The sequence below is a fragment of the Prionailurus bengalensis genome, chromosome A2, assembly GCF_016509475.1.
Source record: "Prionailurus bengalensis isolate Pbe53 chromosome A2, Fcat_Pben_1.1_paternal_pri, whole genome shotgun sequence".
Taxonomy (NCBI): domain Eukaryota; kingdom Metazoa; phylum Chordata; class Mammalia; order Carnivora; family Felidae; genus Prionailurus; species Prionailurus bengalensis.
This window is the reverse complement of record NC_057348.1, coordinates 147505203-147521138: the sequence shown is the minus strand read 5'-3', so window position 1 is coordinate 147521138 and position 15936 is coordinate 147505203. Positions and strand designations below refer to the sequence as shown.

At 54.3% G+C, this 15936-nt stretch overlaps 1 protein-coding gene across 1 annotated transcript in view; it reads left to right on the top strand.

The window, feature by feature from the left end:
* Window positions 1–14948, top strand: part of PLXNA4 (plexin A4) — a 440999-nt gene extending 426051 nt beyond the window's left edge. Inside the window, exons 31-32 of the mRNA XM_043589543.1 lie at window positions 5644–5794; window positions 7828–14948. Coding sequence (XP_043445478.1) covers window positions 5644–5794; window positions 7828–7923 — 247 coding nt within the window. The 3' untranslated portion in view covers window positions 7924–14948. The remainder of the gene's footprint in view (window positions 1–5643; window positions 5795–7827) is intronic.
* Window positions 14949–15936: the final 988 nt, after the last annotated feature.

Genomic DNA, 15936 nt, shown 5'->3' with positions numbered 1-15936 from the left:
TTTGTAAAGAGGGACTAAGAGGGGCACCTGGGTGGCGCAGTCGATTAAGCATCCGACTTCAGCCAGGTCACGATCTCGCGGTCCGTGAGTTCGAGCCCCGCGTCAGGCTCTGGGCTGATGGCTCGGAGCCTGGAGCCTGTTTCCGATTCTGTGTCTCCCTCTCTCTCTGCCCCTCCCCCGTTCATGCTCTGTCTCTCTCTGTCCCAAAAATTAAAAAAAAAAAAAAAAAAAACGTTGAAAAAAAAAAAAGAAAAAAAGAGGGACTAAGAGAGAGTGGAGTCTTGGCCACCTCAGCAACATAGTTCTGCTAGAAAGCATTGAGTTTTGTTTTTCCTCTCCCCTCTGTTCTTTGATATCCTCCCTACCCCTTCCTGCTGATGCATGGGCTGGGCATCAGTCTTGGCCGTCAGAGAGAGAGAGCTCTCGTGTCCTTGTATCTCTTGATGTCTGAGTCACTAGGAGAGGCTCTCAGCTCCCTCCACATAAATGGTGGCCCGTTCTTCTGACAACAGAGCTGCCAGGAACAAGCCCTCCTCTGTGGTCACTGGCCCTTCAGCAAAGATAGGAGAAAGGCGGCAGTGGGGCTCTGGTTATCTCAGCACGGGTCACGGCGCTAGGACCTCAGGCGGGAAGCGAGGAAGCAGGGGTGTGGAGGGCTGGAGGCGTTTATGAAACACCTGCAGAGAGGACCCTCCCCAGGACACGGCTAGCTAGTCAGAGGTGAGAATAACGCGTGCGCGGGGCTAACGGTCTTCCTTCCGCCTGGCGCTAAATGAAATTTGTGCCACGCAGCTGCTACAGGTCATGAGTAACCCCAGTCCATTTGGTTATTTTTAGGAGTGGCTTGATGGTTTCCATTCCTTATCCCGCCAGTTTCTTAGCAACAGGTGGTACTCTAGGGAGAGTCATCTCTCACTAGCTTGAGATCCCACCCAACCCCTTTCTCCTCTCATTCTGGGATGAAGTACAGGGACGGAGGGATCGGGAGACACAGCGTGAGCAGGTCTGGAGATCAAGTCTAGAGTGCTTCTTCACTTGGTGACGGATGGATGAACTCCACTGTCACTCGCGAGGAGCCTGGCCTCCGAGGTTGTCTGCCTGCCAGAAGGTGAAGTCGAGCAGCACAGAACTCGCTCGGGGTGCACAGCAAGCCTGGTCTCCCACCTTGGCCCACCACAGGCACCGGCAGCATGCAGTTCAGAGGAACAACGGTAGAACCCAGCCTCTCATGGCCGGTGCTTACCCACAATGCTATTGGCTGGCAGCGCCCACTGCACACTCCCAGTCTTTACCGCTTCTGTCCAAGTATGCAGGCTTTTGCTTATGGCCACATCTAGAGAAAGGGCAAAGGACCTCCTGGCCCCCGGTAGCCATCTTAAAGATGCTACACTTCTTAAAGAGCTACACTCTTTAGATGGCCCCCGGTAGCCATCTTAAACCGCTACACTCCTCTTAAAGAGTCACCGCGAACAGTGTGTCATGACCAGTTATGTTTCCTATTTCATTAGCAGTAGAAGTAAAATTTGCATGTCGGGGGGGGGGGTGATTTCCTCTCTGCTTAAATTGGAGGAGGCTCAAGGTTATTCCTGTGGCCGCGTTAGCCTTTCTCGCCTGCCCTCAAGGCTTTGCAGGTAGGGCTGAGGGGAGCGGAATCGCAGCCGACCCGCTCAGAACCAGACTGGGGTGTGCCACACATTTCAGGGCCATCTGTCACATGTGTCACAGTGTGAAAAAGGTTAAGAATTTTGAATATTTAAAAATGCCTCTTAGGAAGCCATCCATTCAAAACATAAAACGGTGACAGTTCACCCTGGGAGCAATACCAGAGGTGAAGTATAGATATTTCATTAACTTATTCATCAGTCCATGGGTCAAACATTTACGGTCTCCATCAGAAGCGTATGGGGCACTCGGGATATATTACACTTGATCCTTCCCTTGTGGCTCTCGTGGTCAAGGAGGACACACAGACAGGCCCTTGGCAAACCCCATGGAGCTGTGATCATGCGGCTGGGGGAGTGAGAGCCTGATTCTGCTGGGCCTGGAGAGGTCCGTGAGAGGTTCTCAGAGATGAAGATTTCTGTGCGGGGCCTTCAGGCTCTAGATGTTTCTCATATCTACACCTTCATCCTCGAGGTGTTTGGAGGGATGACAAAACTTTGTTCTTCTAAGAGTTCAGGGCATTAGAGACCACCTTCTTGATCACTGGAACCATCCAAAGGCAGAGATGAGACACCCACCATCACTCACTGGGCCCATCCCCTAGAAACCCACAGACAGACCGCTACAGATGGGCCGACAGCGAGACATTCAGCATTCCAGGGCCCTGTCCTTTATGACAGTTCCCCAACGACCCATAAGGGTACTGGCATCCCATCTGATGTGAACAAACTCAGCAAAGAAAGCTGAGTAGGGCCAGTGGTGGGACCCAGACCTTGTCAGCAGGCCGGACCTTGGCCAGCTGGGAGCGGGGGGTGGTCTTGGGGGACTTTCCAAGCGTCAGTCCCTTTTGAAGAGGCTCACTTGCAGGCAGAAATCCCACGGGAGGAAGTTCAAGTACAGGAGCCCAGGCTGACCTCTCCCTTCCTCACTGCACAACCTGCTGATAAGAATACTTGTTTGAAGCTCATGAATATGGGGCATAATTGCATTCTTCACAATCAATAAGCCTTCTCAGTGGCGGAGCCCGGCGCAAAGGCCAGCCCAGTGGGAGCTGAGAAGGAAGCAATTGCCCACACAGCCGGGGAATCCAGGGCAAGGTCATTACTGGGCTCAAGGGGTGCCGGCAAGGCCAGGGAGAGAGGTGGGGCACAGCCCTGGATGGAAGCGAAGAGAGGTCAAGGCAGGGTCACATGCCTTGTTGGGTGGATGGTCCCGGCTAGCACCAGGCAGGGCTGGGGTCAAGACCCAGGCAGAGTGTTAGCCAGACCACGAACGCCACACTCATCTGGGAAATCGAGCTGTCCGGGGCCACTCAGCTCAGCTGTTCAGTACTTGCTGAAGATGAAGACATGTGGTTGGTCCATTCAGGGGCTAGTGCGTGGCCTCAGATGTGCACTGCTCCAATCCAGTGGCCTCCGCATGTAGGCAACAGAGGAGAGACTGGGCCACTCTGTGCAGAAAGGACCTCACTGTTAGAATAATGCAAAGCCATCCGGGTGGCTCACCACCCATTTCTTCAGGTGAGAAGGTCGGAGCCCCTGCCCTCGCCCCACTCCGCTCCCAACCCTTCCCTCCCTCTCTTTCTCACACACAGACACATTTGTAAATATTCTCTTTGGAGAAATGGACTGGGCTTCTGGCACACACCAAGGCAAGCCACGTTAAAGGGACAGAGTGTTGGGCGTCTGCTGTTTGCGGTGGAGACAGTGGTCCCTAACTTGGACCCACAGGAGGCAGTTCAGGGTGCAGGGTGCAGGACAGACCATCCATCTACCTGTGAGAAGTATCAGAAATGGCAGGAGTCTTTGCTTCTGAAGACAGTCACGTCCTGTCAGTGAGGACCTGGGTTTTTCATCCCGGTCAGTCTCTCTGACCATCTACTGGTGACAGAATATAACTGTCGGGAGGAAGCTCTGGACCCAGGCAGGTTAGCAGAGATGCGCCTGGTTGCTGGCCGTGGAGAAGCCAGGGAGGTCCTCTGTTCATGGTTTTCCCCAAAATGACCTGATGACATAGCCCTTGACCCCACAAACACATGTACCTCAGCAAGTGTGAAGAGACAATGGTGCATAGCTCCTTAGGAGGGGCAGGGGTGGGAACCGTCACTGAAACCCCTAGGTCTCCACCATAAAATGGAGCATTGGCATTTATTGCCTTCCAGAAATAGTGCCAATGAATCGAGTCTCTCGCTGGAACGTTTATACCTGGAATGTCATTAAATCACCCAGAACCCTGAGGAATCTGAGGATGTTTAGGGGGTGGACCGCAGGTCTGGAAGAGAGTGGGCTCATCTGGGATGGAGTGAAGGAACCAAATTGCACCAGGACAGGGAACGGAGGGCACTGAATGTGAGAAGCGGTGGGGGGCGGGGGGGGGGGTGGGGAGCCACCCACACTAGACAAAGGTTGTGAAGGATGAAGTCCAGGTGAGGCAGGGGGCAGGCCGGCCTCCTCTGAGGCCGCAGGCTCCTCTGAGAAAGGTCATTCCATTACACTCTTGTCCCCAGGCCCAGACCTCCCGCCAAAATGCAATCAGCTCAACAAAGCAGTTGGCGAGCGTGTCTGTGTGTGGCTGGCTTTCTGAGGTCAGAGGAGGCCCCCTCCGACCGGCTCCCTCCCTTGCCAGCGCGCTCTGCTTTCATCTCCCTCCCTCTGCCTCCCTCGGAAGGTTTCCAGAATGAACGACGGGTCTGCGGTCACAGCAAGGCCGTGGCTTGGGGCAGGGTGGCCATCACCGCCCTCACTGGCCCAGGAATGCTCTGGCAGCAGATTGAACTGTCATCCCACTGCGAGCCTCTGAGCGTGATGGCTCGAGGAACACAAGAGTGCCACGTGTGCTGGGCTGTCCCTGAACTCCTCGGCCTGGACTGGGGGAGGTGGAGGTGTGGGCATGGCAGAGGATCTATGGATTCATGGTCTCGGTGCACTGAGGGATTCGGGCCAGGGTGAGACTGTACCAGAGCCCCCGAAGATGCCACTACACTTGTCTGGTCAAGCCCAGTTCTGGGACTGCCCAGGGCCTGTCATTGGTACCTGCACCTACACAGCTCGCCAGTGCCCCACGTGCCTCAGCCTGGTCCCTGCAACCCCCCCCACCCCCACCCCACCGGTGGTCCCATCACCCTCCTCTGTTCTAGATGCTCAGGCTTGCTTTCACCGGCTCCGAAGCCGTAAGCATTCAGCTGCAGGCCGAGCTGAGATGACCGAGACTCCTGGGTGCTCCCCCGCTGCCCTGATGGCTCCCTGCTTTTGTAGGTTCCTGGCCCCTTTTATGTGGCCCACAGTGAGCAGGCAGCTGGGGAGGGGGGTATAGCTGTCTCTGGGGGGCACCGGGGCCCTTCTCTTCCTCATTAGGAAGCCGCACCACTCCCCTCTGGCGGAGAGGTTGGGGTTTGCCGCATAAAATGTCAAATTGCAGAAATTAAAAATGTAAATGCTGGCATCTAATTAGCCCGTTGACAGCAGCACACAGCTGCAAGTGACAGTGACTGATTGCCTTCTGCCAGCCTCTCTCCCCAAGCAGCCCCCGGCCCCGCCCTTCTCCCGGGTAACCCCCCCAGAGAGGGGAGGGCATCGAGGCAGAGCAACTGCTTCGAAGAGCCTTTGGGCACGTGGGGGGGGGGGCAGCCCTTGCGTCTGTGGGAGGAGGTGTCAGAAGGACACCAGAGACACACTGGACCACACTTTGGTGGCCGGGAGCAAGGCCCATGCAGGAGACGGCTCCTCCGTAGTCCTGCTTCCACCCCAGTTCACCCTCTGCCCAGGTCTGGGCCACATCCCTTCCCTCTGCGCCCCCTGCATCCAGAGCTGTAGAGGGGCTCTCCGGGGCCAGCCCCTGAAGCGCACGCGGGAGAGAGCCCACCAGGTCCCCAGGGGATCACGCACAGGCATCCGCTGGCCCCAGTGCTGGGAGGATCCATCTGTCCTCGACTCTTGCATGCACGGCTCCAGCTCCTTTCTTCCGCACTCCCTTCGCTGGTAGGTATTACTCGGACATCGGGAAGATGCCGGCCATCAGCGACCAGGACATGAACGCATACCTGGCCGAGCAGTCCCGGATGCACATGAATGAGTTCAACGCCATGAGCGCACTCTCGGAGATCTTCTCCTACGTGGGCAAGTACAGCGAGGAGGTGAGCCCACCCTGCCCGGCGCCTGCTGGGAAGGACAGGGAAGCTACGGAAAAATCCCCGCCTGTGGCAATCTCCATGCACAAGAGCACGGGAACCCCAGACCACGCTCTGTGTCTGCTGGGGAAGCTGTCTGTCGCCCTGGATTTGGGGGCTCTGTGCCACAGATGGGGATCGTAGGAATGCCCCATTCTGTAAATTCCGCATCAGTCCTGTTCTCAGATACTTAAAGTGTCTGTTTCTTTCCTTTTCTTTTTAAAATTCTTATTTCTTCCCTGCTTGTCCCTCCTTTTATTTTTCCCTTTTCGCTCTCTGATCTAATCCTCTTTAAACAAGCAGTTTCCCACTCTCGTGGCAGGCTGAATGGTATGGTATGGTATGGTATGGTATGGTGGGACAGGACAGGACAGGGCGGGATAGGACAGGACAGACCAGATACAGAGCAGAGTGGAATGGCATCTATTTTACTTGCTGTGTTCCCCAGGTGGAAAACCTCACCTGGGGTCATTGCCACTGCAGACGCGGCCTTCTTCCTGGCCAGTACAGAGGTGCTTCCAGATTTCTTAGTCATGCAGGCTTAGCCCAAGTGGGTTCAGAATCCAGGCTCCCTCTGTCTGAGCAGCAGCATAACCACCTTCTCCTTGAGCAGAAGGTAGTAACAGGAGGTAAAGCCAGTGCCCCCCTTCTCTGCCTCCTCTCTATCTCGTCACTGAGAGAGGGTCTAGGAACCCCAGGCTAAGGAGGGAGCCCCAGCAGGCCACGGGCAGCATAGTGCTGTGAACGCCAAGTGCAGGGGAAGCCAGCCGTGAGTCCCTTAGGGGAGGGACCGGGACTGCAGGCCATTGCTGGTCTGTGGCAAAGTTTTCACCTGTCCGTGGCCATGTGAGAGAAGTAAGGACGATGCGGAGTGTGTTAGGGTGGGCGTGTAACGGCCTCATCTTGGAAGGACTGCTCTTTAGTCTACAAGGACACTCATCTGCTCGTGGTATGAAAATGTCCCATCCTCGTGAAATGCTGGTGCCAGTAACTGGCAGTTCTTGGCCAGCTGAGAAGTTGGCAATTCCATCTTGGTCTCCCCCATTAAAACTGCATTAAGTGGGCCAAGAAATCCAAGGCTCTAGGAGTCTCCCTTCGAGCCTTCACCCTCCTCCGCCTCCCTGCCCCTCAGCCCCAGCACCGGCACAGGCATGCCTGTTTGTCTCACGCACCCCTTGTGGAGCAGACTTTGTGGGAAGGGCACACGCGTGTGTTCTGTGACTCTGTCCTCTGCACTGGAGCAGCCCACGCGGGGACCAATAGTTCCCCCATTTTACAGATGAGGCAGTGAGGGTTCAGAGAGGTGACATGTTTTGCCCCAGATCACCTCGCTAGAAACTCGTTATTCAATCCCGTATCTCCTGAGTCTGAGTCATATTCTAACACATTTTCCATCGTGCTCCACAGTTGCTCACCGTCACTCAACCAACCATCTGATCTCAGAAAAGGCTTTGGCAGACTTTGTCATGAGGTGCTGATGACCAGGAAAGCTTGAGATAGGGCTCTTTGAAGGATATTTGTTTGATAATGCACAGTAAAGCCAAACGACTTTCTAAATGTGGGACGTGGGGCTTCGTGAGGCTGATAAGGAAGATATTCCTTTTTTTGGATGAAGGGTGGGATTTCTTAATATCTGTGAGGTCCCATTCCCCAGAGACACAGGGCACCGGACTTTACAGGGGTCACTTGTTAACCTGCAGGTCACTGGCGCATCTTTGCACAGGTGTCTTCGGCCCACTGCCAGCTGTCTTCCGTGGACAGTGAAGTGCACACATTTATTCAGACATGCTGATGTAGGTGCTGACACCCTGAGCTCACTGACACAGGGCTACCCACACACTGCACCCCGCGCCCGCGTTAGCCAGGCTGCCTGCTGACCCAGCAATGTTCCGTGTGCATCTGCACATACACATGGCTTCCCAAGCCTGACCGCACCCGCCCTAAGAACGCGAACGTGAACGCACAGACTCGTAACCCCCCTGTTCTTGGCCCTTCAACAGATCCTCGGACCTCTGGACCATGACGACCAGTGTGGGAAGCAGAAACTGGCCTACAAACTAGAACAAGTCATAACCCTCATGAGCTTAGACAGCTGAGAACCGTCCTTCCAGGGCCCCTGGGGGGAGGGACACACCAAGCCGTGCCTCAGTCTAGATTATCATCTTTACCAAGTGCAAGTTCCGACTGGCGTCAGCAGCATCCCTGAGCAGCGCTGTCTCTCTCTCCGCCTCTTTGCGTCTCTCCCTTCTCCCTGCATCCCTTCTCTCTCAGTTGCTCTGCCAACACGACCGAACCACACCGCCACCCCTCAGTTAGTCCAGGATGGCCAGGCTCAGGCGAGGGGCCCAGCCAGAAGATACCAGAGGGGCTCTCTTTACCGGGTGAGCCCAGGCGTCAGCAGCGGGGCCCGAAAGATGGCCGAGGAGCCACGGAGAGAGGACGTTCCTGTGCTGCTGCTTCCCCCCTCGCACGCTGGGCCGGACCTTGGTCTAGGGAAGAGGCAATGAGCTCAGTATTATCTTCACTGGGAAGACATCACCTGGCTCTCTCCCTTCTCACATTTCCACCTCCAGGGGGTCCGTCCGTGTGTGGCTCTGTTGTAACTGTGAGAAAGGCCACAGCTCCTGCATGGCCAGAGTGGGGGCAGGGGTGAGGAGCTGGGAGGTGCTTTTCAAGCTGCCTCTCACTTGTTGTGTTGGTGTCCCGAGGCTTCCTTGTCCCCTTCCGGTCTTCTTGGAGCCCTTCCCAGTGCTCCTAGGGACCTGTCTGTCCCATCTCCTCCCCTGTCTGTGGAAAGCCAGACAGGAGAAACAGCAGTTACCTTCCACGATGGAGAGCCTCCAGACCTTCTGGTCTGGCTCAAAGGGGCAGAAACATAACATGGAGGGGGAGAAAGGGAAAGAGAGTTGCATCCACCCTGGAAGCAGAATTTGTTGTTTTTCATTCACCCCCCCCCCCCAAGTGCAAGTGAAGCACTCCCGTGGTCATGGGTCTAATCGATTGCCAGATCTTCGATGCTGTCCAGAGAAAGCACCTGCATCCTCCTTGGTTGGCGCTCATCAAGGGTCAATGTAAAATGCAGAGTACATCCAGGAGATTCTACCTCCAGCCGCCTTTATGGCTCCGTCCTCACCACCCTTCCTGAGAACTCTAGAGAATGCTGGGGCAGAGAGCCGAGCCCCCGCCCCCCTGCAGAGCCTGGTGCCATTGCTATGCAGATGACTTTGTCATTCCACTGTCCAGACCTCCTTGGCAATGACTCCTTCAACATCCTCTGTCTCCTCAGTCACTGCCCTTCCTCACCTCCTCCCCAGTCATTATGGAAAGAATCACACTCAAGCACAGCCTCATGGAGACAAACCAAAATGCCAGCCAAACTCAGCCCCCAGCTTGCCATGTCCGGGACGGACCGAGAACTCTAGCTGAAGGACGTGGCCAGCAGCGACAGAAGAGATATACAATGGACCTCAGCCCTGGCGTCTGTTTCTCCATCTGTCCCTCCATCTCTGGATGGATCATTTCAGCTTGTCAGGCAAATGTGTGCTGAGACATGGGTGAGCAGGGGCTGTGGTAAGAGACGGTCTAACAGAGGGTCATGGAAACCTTAATCCTGAAGGGACCTTAGATGCCATCTGACCCAGTTTCCCACCATAAACAAGATTCTCTCCTGGCAGCCTTGGTGGCTAGTTGTACACCACTCTGGGAGACGAGAAGCATCATCTAAGGTGCGGTTATGGGTGAGGGTTCCAGTCTTGCCTTCACTCCCCGAGCATCAGACGTTATTCCCTGCAATCCACTCAAAATGAGCCCCCATTGGAAAGAGGAAGGAACCGCTCCATTTCCAGCAAAGTCTATGGAGCACCCTGTACTTTTAAGAACGCTAGCCCCTTTGGGTCTGAATATGTGTGCATGTGTGAGTGTGTGTGTGTGTGTGTGTGTGCACGCGTGGGTGTGTCTGCCCCAGAAGTAGGCAGAGAGCTCAGAAGGATTCCTTGTCCTATGTAGGGGACTGTGAAGTGATTCCCTTCTCCACCCTTGCTCATTCATTGCAGCTTCAGGACATTTCAACGCTAGCTTTCCATGCTGAGCACGGGTGGACAGGAGAGCCACCTGTCTGTAGGAAACCAGGGTGGTCACTGGCCGAAAGCGGCCTGAACTTGACTAGAGGCTGGGTGGAGGTGACCCACAGCAGGGCATCATGTGGCGTCAAGGAGGACAAATGGGGACAAGACGCAAGTAGCCTAACAACAGGAAGGGGAGGACGGGGATGAGACACACGCCAAGGGGGAAAAATAACCAAAGGTTTGGCAGATAAAGTGCCAGGTGAGGAGCGTGGGATTTCTACCCTTGACCATTTTATTTCCTCCCAAGAAGCCACGGGCCCTGGCCGGAAAGCAAGCACGTGGGAGGCAGGCGGAGGAGGCTCCACGGCCACTGAGATGTATTTGCACACATGAGGGGTTGGGGAGGTGAGAGACACAAACCTATTTAATAGATCTGCTGAATGCAAGCGAGTGTATGTGTGAGCGCATGTATGAGTGAGTGTGTTTGATTTATTTTTTAAGTTTTGCACAGTTAGAAAAAAATGAACAGGCAGACAAGAAGACTGTTATCATGGTTCTGCTGAAGCTTTTATTTTTTACCGGATTATTATTATTGTTGTTATTGTTCCTTTGTCGGTACAGAACTTCCCCCCCTGACCCCCGCCATGTTTTGTCACAAGAGAAACTTCAAAACCCTCAGAGAAACCTCAATGTCAGGGAAGAAAGAGGAGAGGACAGTCTCCCGGCTCTCCTCCTTTCTCCCAGAAGAGGGTTTGAGGACAGATTTTACCTTGTTGGCGGGGGGCAGGTGTGGGTCGCTGCTGGTGTTTTGTTTGCCGAAGCCTCTGCAGCCTGCTCGGGCTGGAGAGAGAGGATAGACTCACCCAGAGCTGCAACCTGTCTTGCCCACAAAAATTCTCTTTCCTTTCGCTGTTTGTTTTCCATTTCTTCCGTTTGGATTCGTGGTGCATGTGTGATACGTTTCAAAGTACAGACAAGGCAGCATTGTCAAAAAGCTGTCCTTGCCTCCCCCATGTTCTTTCCAGAACTCCCCTTGGGATCCCCGATCTCCTCCTGGCAGGCCAGAGACCCCGAGAGCTGCCCGGGGGGACATGTGGGCCAGCACACCGCAGAGAAGGGAGCTGGGCAGACTGGTCCGGCGGAAGGGAGCCCCCTCGAGGCCTCCCCCCCCCCCCACCCCGTGACAGTGAATTTCCAGGGTCATAACTCTGTTTAAGGTGGAATCTTTAACTCCTTGAGTCCCAGGCAGAGAGGAAGGGAGACAAGGCCCATCTCCTCTCACCTCTCCCTTCAGCCACCTCCTGCACCCTCCACCCCTGAGATGGTGCTGGGAGATCCCACAGTCAGAATAACTGACAGGTGGGGATTTTGAATGTAGAAGGGAGATGGGCTGAAGGCTGGTAGTGGTAGGAGGTGGGAGCTTGGTGGGGTCCCGAACTGAAAAGGATGGATGGATAGAAGCTGAGAAAGACAGCTGCAGGCAGGTCACTCCTCTCGCGGGGCATGAGTCTCCCCACGTGTGGGCTTTGCCATCCTTTGTCCTTCCACGGAAGGAGAGACCCCCACATCTCTCGGTAACTGCAGGCGGTGCCACTAAGTGAAGTTGGCTATGGTGTCAGTTAATTCCTCAGGAAAATATTTTTTTCTTGCCTTCTTTCGATGTGGTCTGAATTTGGGGACCGAGGACAACCTGAGTGTTCACAGGCCAAAGTAGGCTCACACCCCCAGGGCGCCCTAGACCCTCCCTCTCGGGAGCTGGTGGGCTGGCGGGTCAGGCCCCGGATGCTTGAGCAGGGCTACGGTCGAGAGAGAAGTCATTTTCAGTAATCCCAAAATGAAGCAGACTGTCCAGGACTGTGCCAGGCAGAAACGGGAATCGCCGACAGGTAAGGTCGCTGACCTGGTCCGCTCGGGCCCCCGTCTCACCCCGCCCCCTGCCAGGCCTGGGCTAATGTCGAGGTACTGTCCCAGCACCCCACTTCCCCCTGCCCGAGGTCCTTGTGCTCATGTCCCTCTTGCATGTCTGGCTTCTGAGGGTGTCCCTCCCCTGCAGAGGGGAGTGTGTCCCCTCATCCCCTCACCTGCAGTCTCTGCCCCAAGGCCATGCATCCACTCTTACCCGGAGCCTCTGACCTCACAGCCCAGCACCCCTTCCCCTGCACCACCCTGGGGAGGCCCTAGGCCCCTCACACCCTTTTGACAATGCCTCCATGAGTAGTTGGGGGTCTGGCCCTGGGGACCCCCAGCAGAGGAGCCACAATGATTTCCCAAGCACCCTCCAGTCCAAGAGGCAAGTCCTGCTGATGTTTCCAGAGCCCTTAACCTGTTAAGATGGGGCTCGCTTTGACCTAATAGGCAAAACCCTATTTTCCATCTGTCTCCGTTCTTAGGAATAAGGGGACACTGCCTTTGGTTTCATAGGATGTAAAGTCAAATACTTAACCTAGCGAAGGTTAAGCTTAATTATTCATCAAGAACAAACTTTCCCACCTCTCACAGAGCAAGGAGGGAGGGGAAGAGGCAGGGAGGCCCAGAGACACCCCTTCCCTGGCCCTTCCAGGAATGGGCCACCCCAACAGGCAGTCCCAGCGAGAGTCTGAAAGGCCTCCAAAAGGCATTCCTGGGAAAGACTAACCCCCAGGCACCAGAGTCCCCAAGAGAAGACCCTACCCTGGGCGGATCCTGGCTCCTTCGTGGCCTTTCTCCTTGCTCCTAGTTCACATCAAGGCCCTCCTGTCAGCCCCCCATGCCTCCAGTCAGCTCCCAGGACAGGTGACAGAGGGCCCTTGACCCCTCAGCCCCTCCTTGTTTCTTTATTCTGTATGCGGGCTGTTTATTTGGGGTTGAGGTTATTTTTCGTCTGTATATGTTAAGCGTTTGAGATTAAGGAGGGAGCCCAGGTGTGGATGTAAAGTCCAAATTTCTGGAAGGAAGAAACAAGACTCTTCACCTGTGACTTGCAGGGATGAAGACAGCCACAGGGCTGGGGGTGGGAGGGGCTCCCCGTTGTTAGAAAATGGATCCAAATAGTTCCCAGATGTGGACACGCCAGTCCTGGGGAAGCTGATACTCTTGGTGCTTCCCCTGCACCTCTGATAGCTGGGGCCTGCAATGCTACCCCTCCTCCACCTGCCTCCTGCCACCTCACCCCTACAGGTGTGGCAAACGAGAGCCTTTAAGGAGCAGGAAGCTGAGGTATGGCCACAGGTGACATTGGAGAGGCAGCTCCAGAGGCTGGGACACCATGAGCCTCTGAGAGTAGGGGGCCCTCCGCTGGAAAACTTATAAAGAACATTCCTCCCATTCAGAAAGGAGTCTCTGTAGTAAAAATTTCAGACTTTCAAAAGCGACCTTTTTTTTTAACTACAAATCTTTGCTCCCCGATAAAAATTGTGGGGTTTGTGTTTAGTAGGGGGGAGTATCCAACTTTATAAAATAGGATTTTTTTGGTTGTAGAAGTAATCATACTCATTAGAGTCTCAAATTCCTTGAGTAGACTGGTGACAACCCCCAAAGCAAAGCTAAATGAAACAAAAGCCCTAATAAATGAAAAGAGGTGTCTGTATTGGCAGAGATAGTGAGGCGGGTGGGGGGCTCTGTGCCCTCAGCTGGGTGCACCCCACCTTCCCTTCTCCTCACCCCCTTTCGCTTTGTCCAGTCTTGGCTCTCTGGGCTGCCCCTCGTGTGGCTGAGTCCCGTGCGGTTCCCATCAGCTTCCCTCAAACCGTAGGGACACCCTGTTAAGGATCGGTCATGGAGGGATGAAGTCCCCTCCCCTGAGAATGCAAATGCCCATGGCAAATAGGCACGGTCTACGAAGCTCATCTTCCACCATTTTTTTTTTAATCTGGAATTAGAACATCTTTTGTTAGTATCTTTGATCTTATGACTCAAGCACATTTTGGAAGGGCTCCCTTCCAAGAGTGGAATTCAAAACAGAGGATATGGCTAAAGAGCAACACAAAGGACGCTTAATAAAGTGAGACCGTGTACCAAACAGGACTGCTGGAGGCAAGTCAAGCCCACGACCAAGATGGGATACGTGTCTCGTGTGTTCTCCTTCCTTCTCCCTTCCCTGATGTTCTCCCCAGCTGTTGGCTCGTTCAACCTTCCGTTCTTTAAAAAGAAAAGCTAGTTTACCTCAAAGAATCTTGTTTCCATTTGGAAACCAATGACTTTGTGTTCTAGAGTAGATGACCCTCCCCTCCATCACTCCTTGCCTGGGTCTGGTGTGCTTGAGGCCTGAGGTCCTTGCTTAGTCGTGTGATGGCTACGTTGACCAAGAACAAGAGCCCCAGGCCCCGAGATAGACAGGAAGGGTTGGGTGCAGCTGGCCTCCTCCCCACCTTAGCTGGTAAGGACCAGCCTATCTCTGCCAGCAGGGTCCTGCCAAGTCACCATTGTAACCAGCAACTCCAGGGTACCACCAACAGAGAACGGCTCCATGAGCCGAGGTGCAGGGGAAGCGGAGTCTGGCCTGGTCACACAACCCAGAGTCAAGTCAAATACTAGAGGGAAGAGGAGAACAGGAAAGAATGAATGGGTGGTTTGAGGAACAGGCAGAGGCCTTTGAGTCTCAGAGAGAGGCTGCTGAAGGAGGTAGGGCGGGTCATTCCTGCTCCAGTCACCCCCTTCCAGCCCCGCCCCACCTCTGTTTCCATAAAGCTCCCACCTTGAACACTGACCCTTTGTTAGAACAAAGCAAAACATATCTTTAGACAACAGTGTTACAGTGAGCCTCAAAGATAGGTGGATGAAATCTTTTAGAGGAAGAGGGTCTTCTGGTTTTGATTTAAAAAAAAAAAAAAGAGTATCCTAGCAAGATTTAAAAAAAAAAAAAAAGATTTAAAAAGTAAAGTTTTTAAAAAGGAAACCTATGCTATTTAAATTGGAGCCCAGTTGTAACTTGGTAAAGGCAAGCTTCTGTACCTTTGTTATAATTAATTGTATACCTGTGTATGTAAATATAAGGCATTCCTATTTTGCAGTTCAGAACAAAAAAAAAAAAACCTATTTGTAATATAGAATAAAGTTTATTAAAAAATAATAAAAATGCAGTTTGGGATTTGGGTCTTTCTTCATGTGTCTGGCTGGAAGGGGGGAGAGGGGAAAGCTGGCCATAAATAGGCCTCCATGGTGCACAGATATGGAAGCGTCCCTCTCCAGCTCCATGATGTCTAAACTCAACCACCAGAGCTCAATTCTTCCACTTAAGGCTCTGGCTTCGGTTACAAAGCAGCTGTCTCTGGAGGTGATAGTCCTCCCAGCGAAGGAGAGCAAGCATGCTTCCGGCCAGTGCTGTCGGCACACATCACTTCCACACGAAGCCGGATCGGCCTCTGAATCCTTCCCAACACAGCCCTCCAGGCACGCACGACTGACCCGCTAGATAGAGTTGGTGCCGGAGAGAACACGAGTTGCCATCCCTGCTTTAAGTCTTCTTAAGCCAACTACACCTCAGCATACGTGATTGTATCAGTCTCTCTGTCCCCGAGCGTTCTGATAGAGGGTAGAAATCCTGACCCCAGTTGTGCCCCTAGTGTAGAAGTGGGACAGGGGGAGAAAGAGAATGGGAGGCGTGGCGGTGGGGGCAGGGAGCAGGGAAGAGGCGGCCGTCTGCCCCCCCCCCCCCCCCACGTCCCTCTGTGGTCCAGGCTGGCGTCCGGGTGGCAGCGCGAGGGGGAAAGGGAAGCGCAAGCAGACGGGGCGGTGTGGGCCCCAGTCTGGGCCCGGGGACTCTGTGTCCTCTGCTGTATGTTCAACTGGCCGCCCTCGGGCAGATGCTTTTGCCTCTCTGAGCCTCACCCAGGTCAGCAGACAGAGAAGGTTGAGCTCCACGTCTCCACCCTTCTTACCATTCAAGGTGAAAACCAGAGAAGAGAACAGGAAGAGGATGAGGAAGGAAAGGAAACATGGAAGGGGGGAGAGTAAGTGAGGAGGAGAGGTGGGAGAAGACAGACCCTAAGCGCTCAACAGCAAATCCTGCCCTCCCCCGTCTCCCTGCTGCCCCTGCGCCCCCGCCCCTGCAGCCCCTCAGCTCCTCCA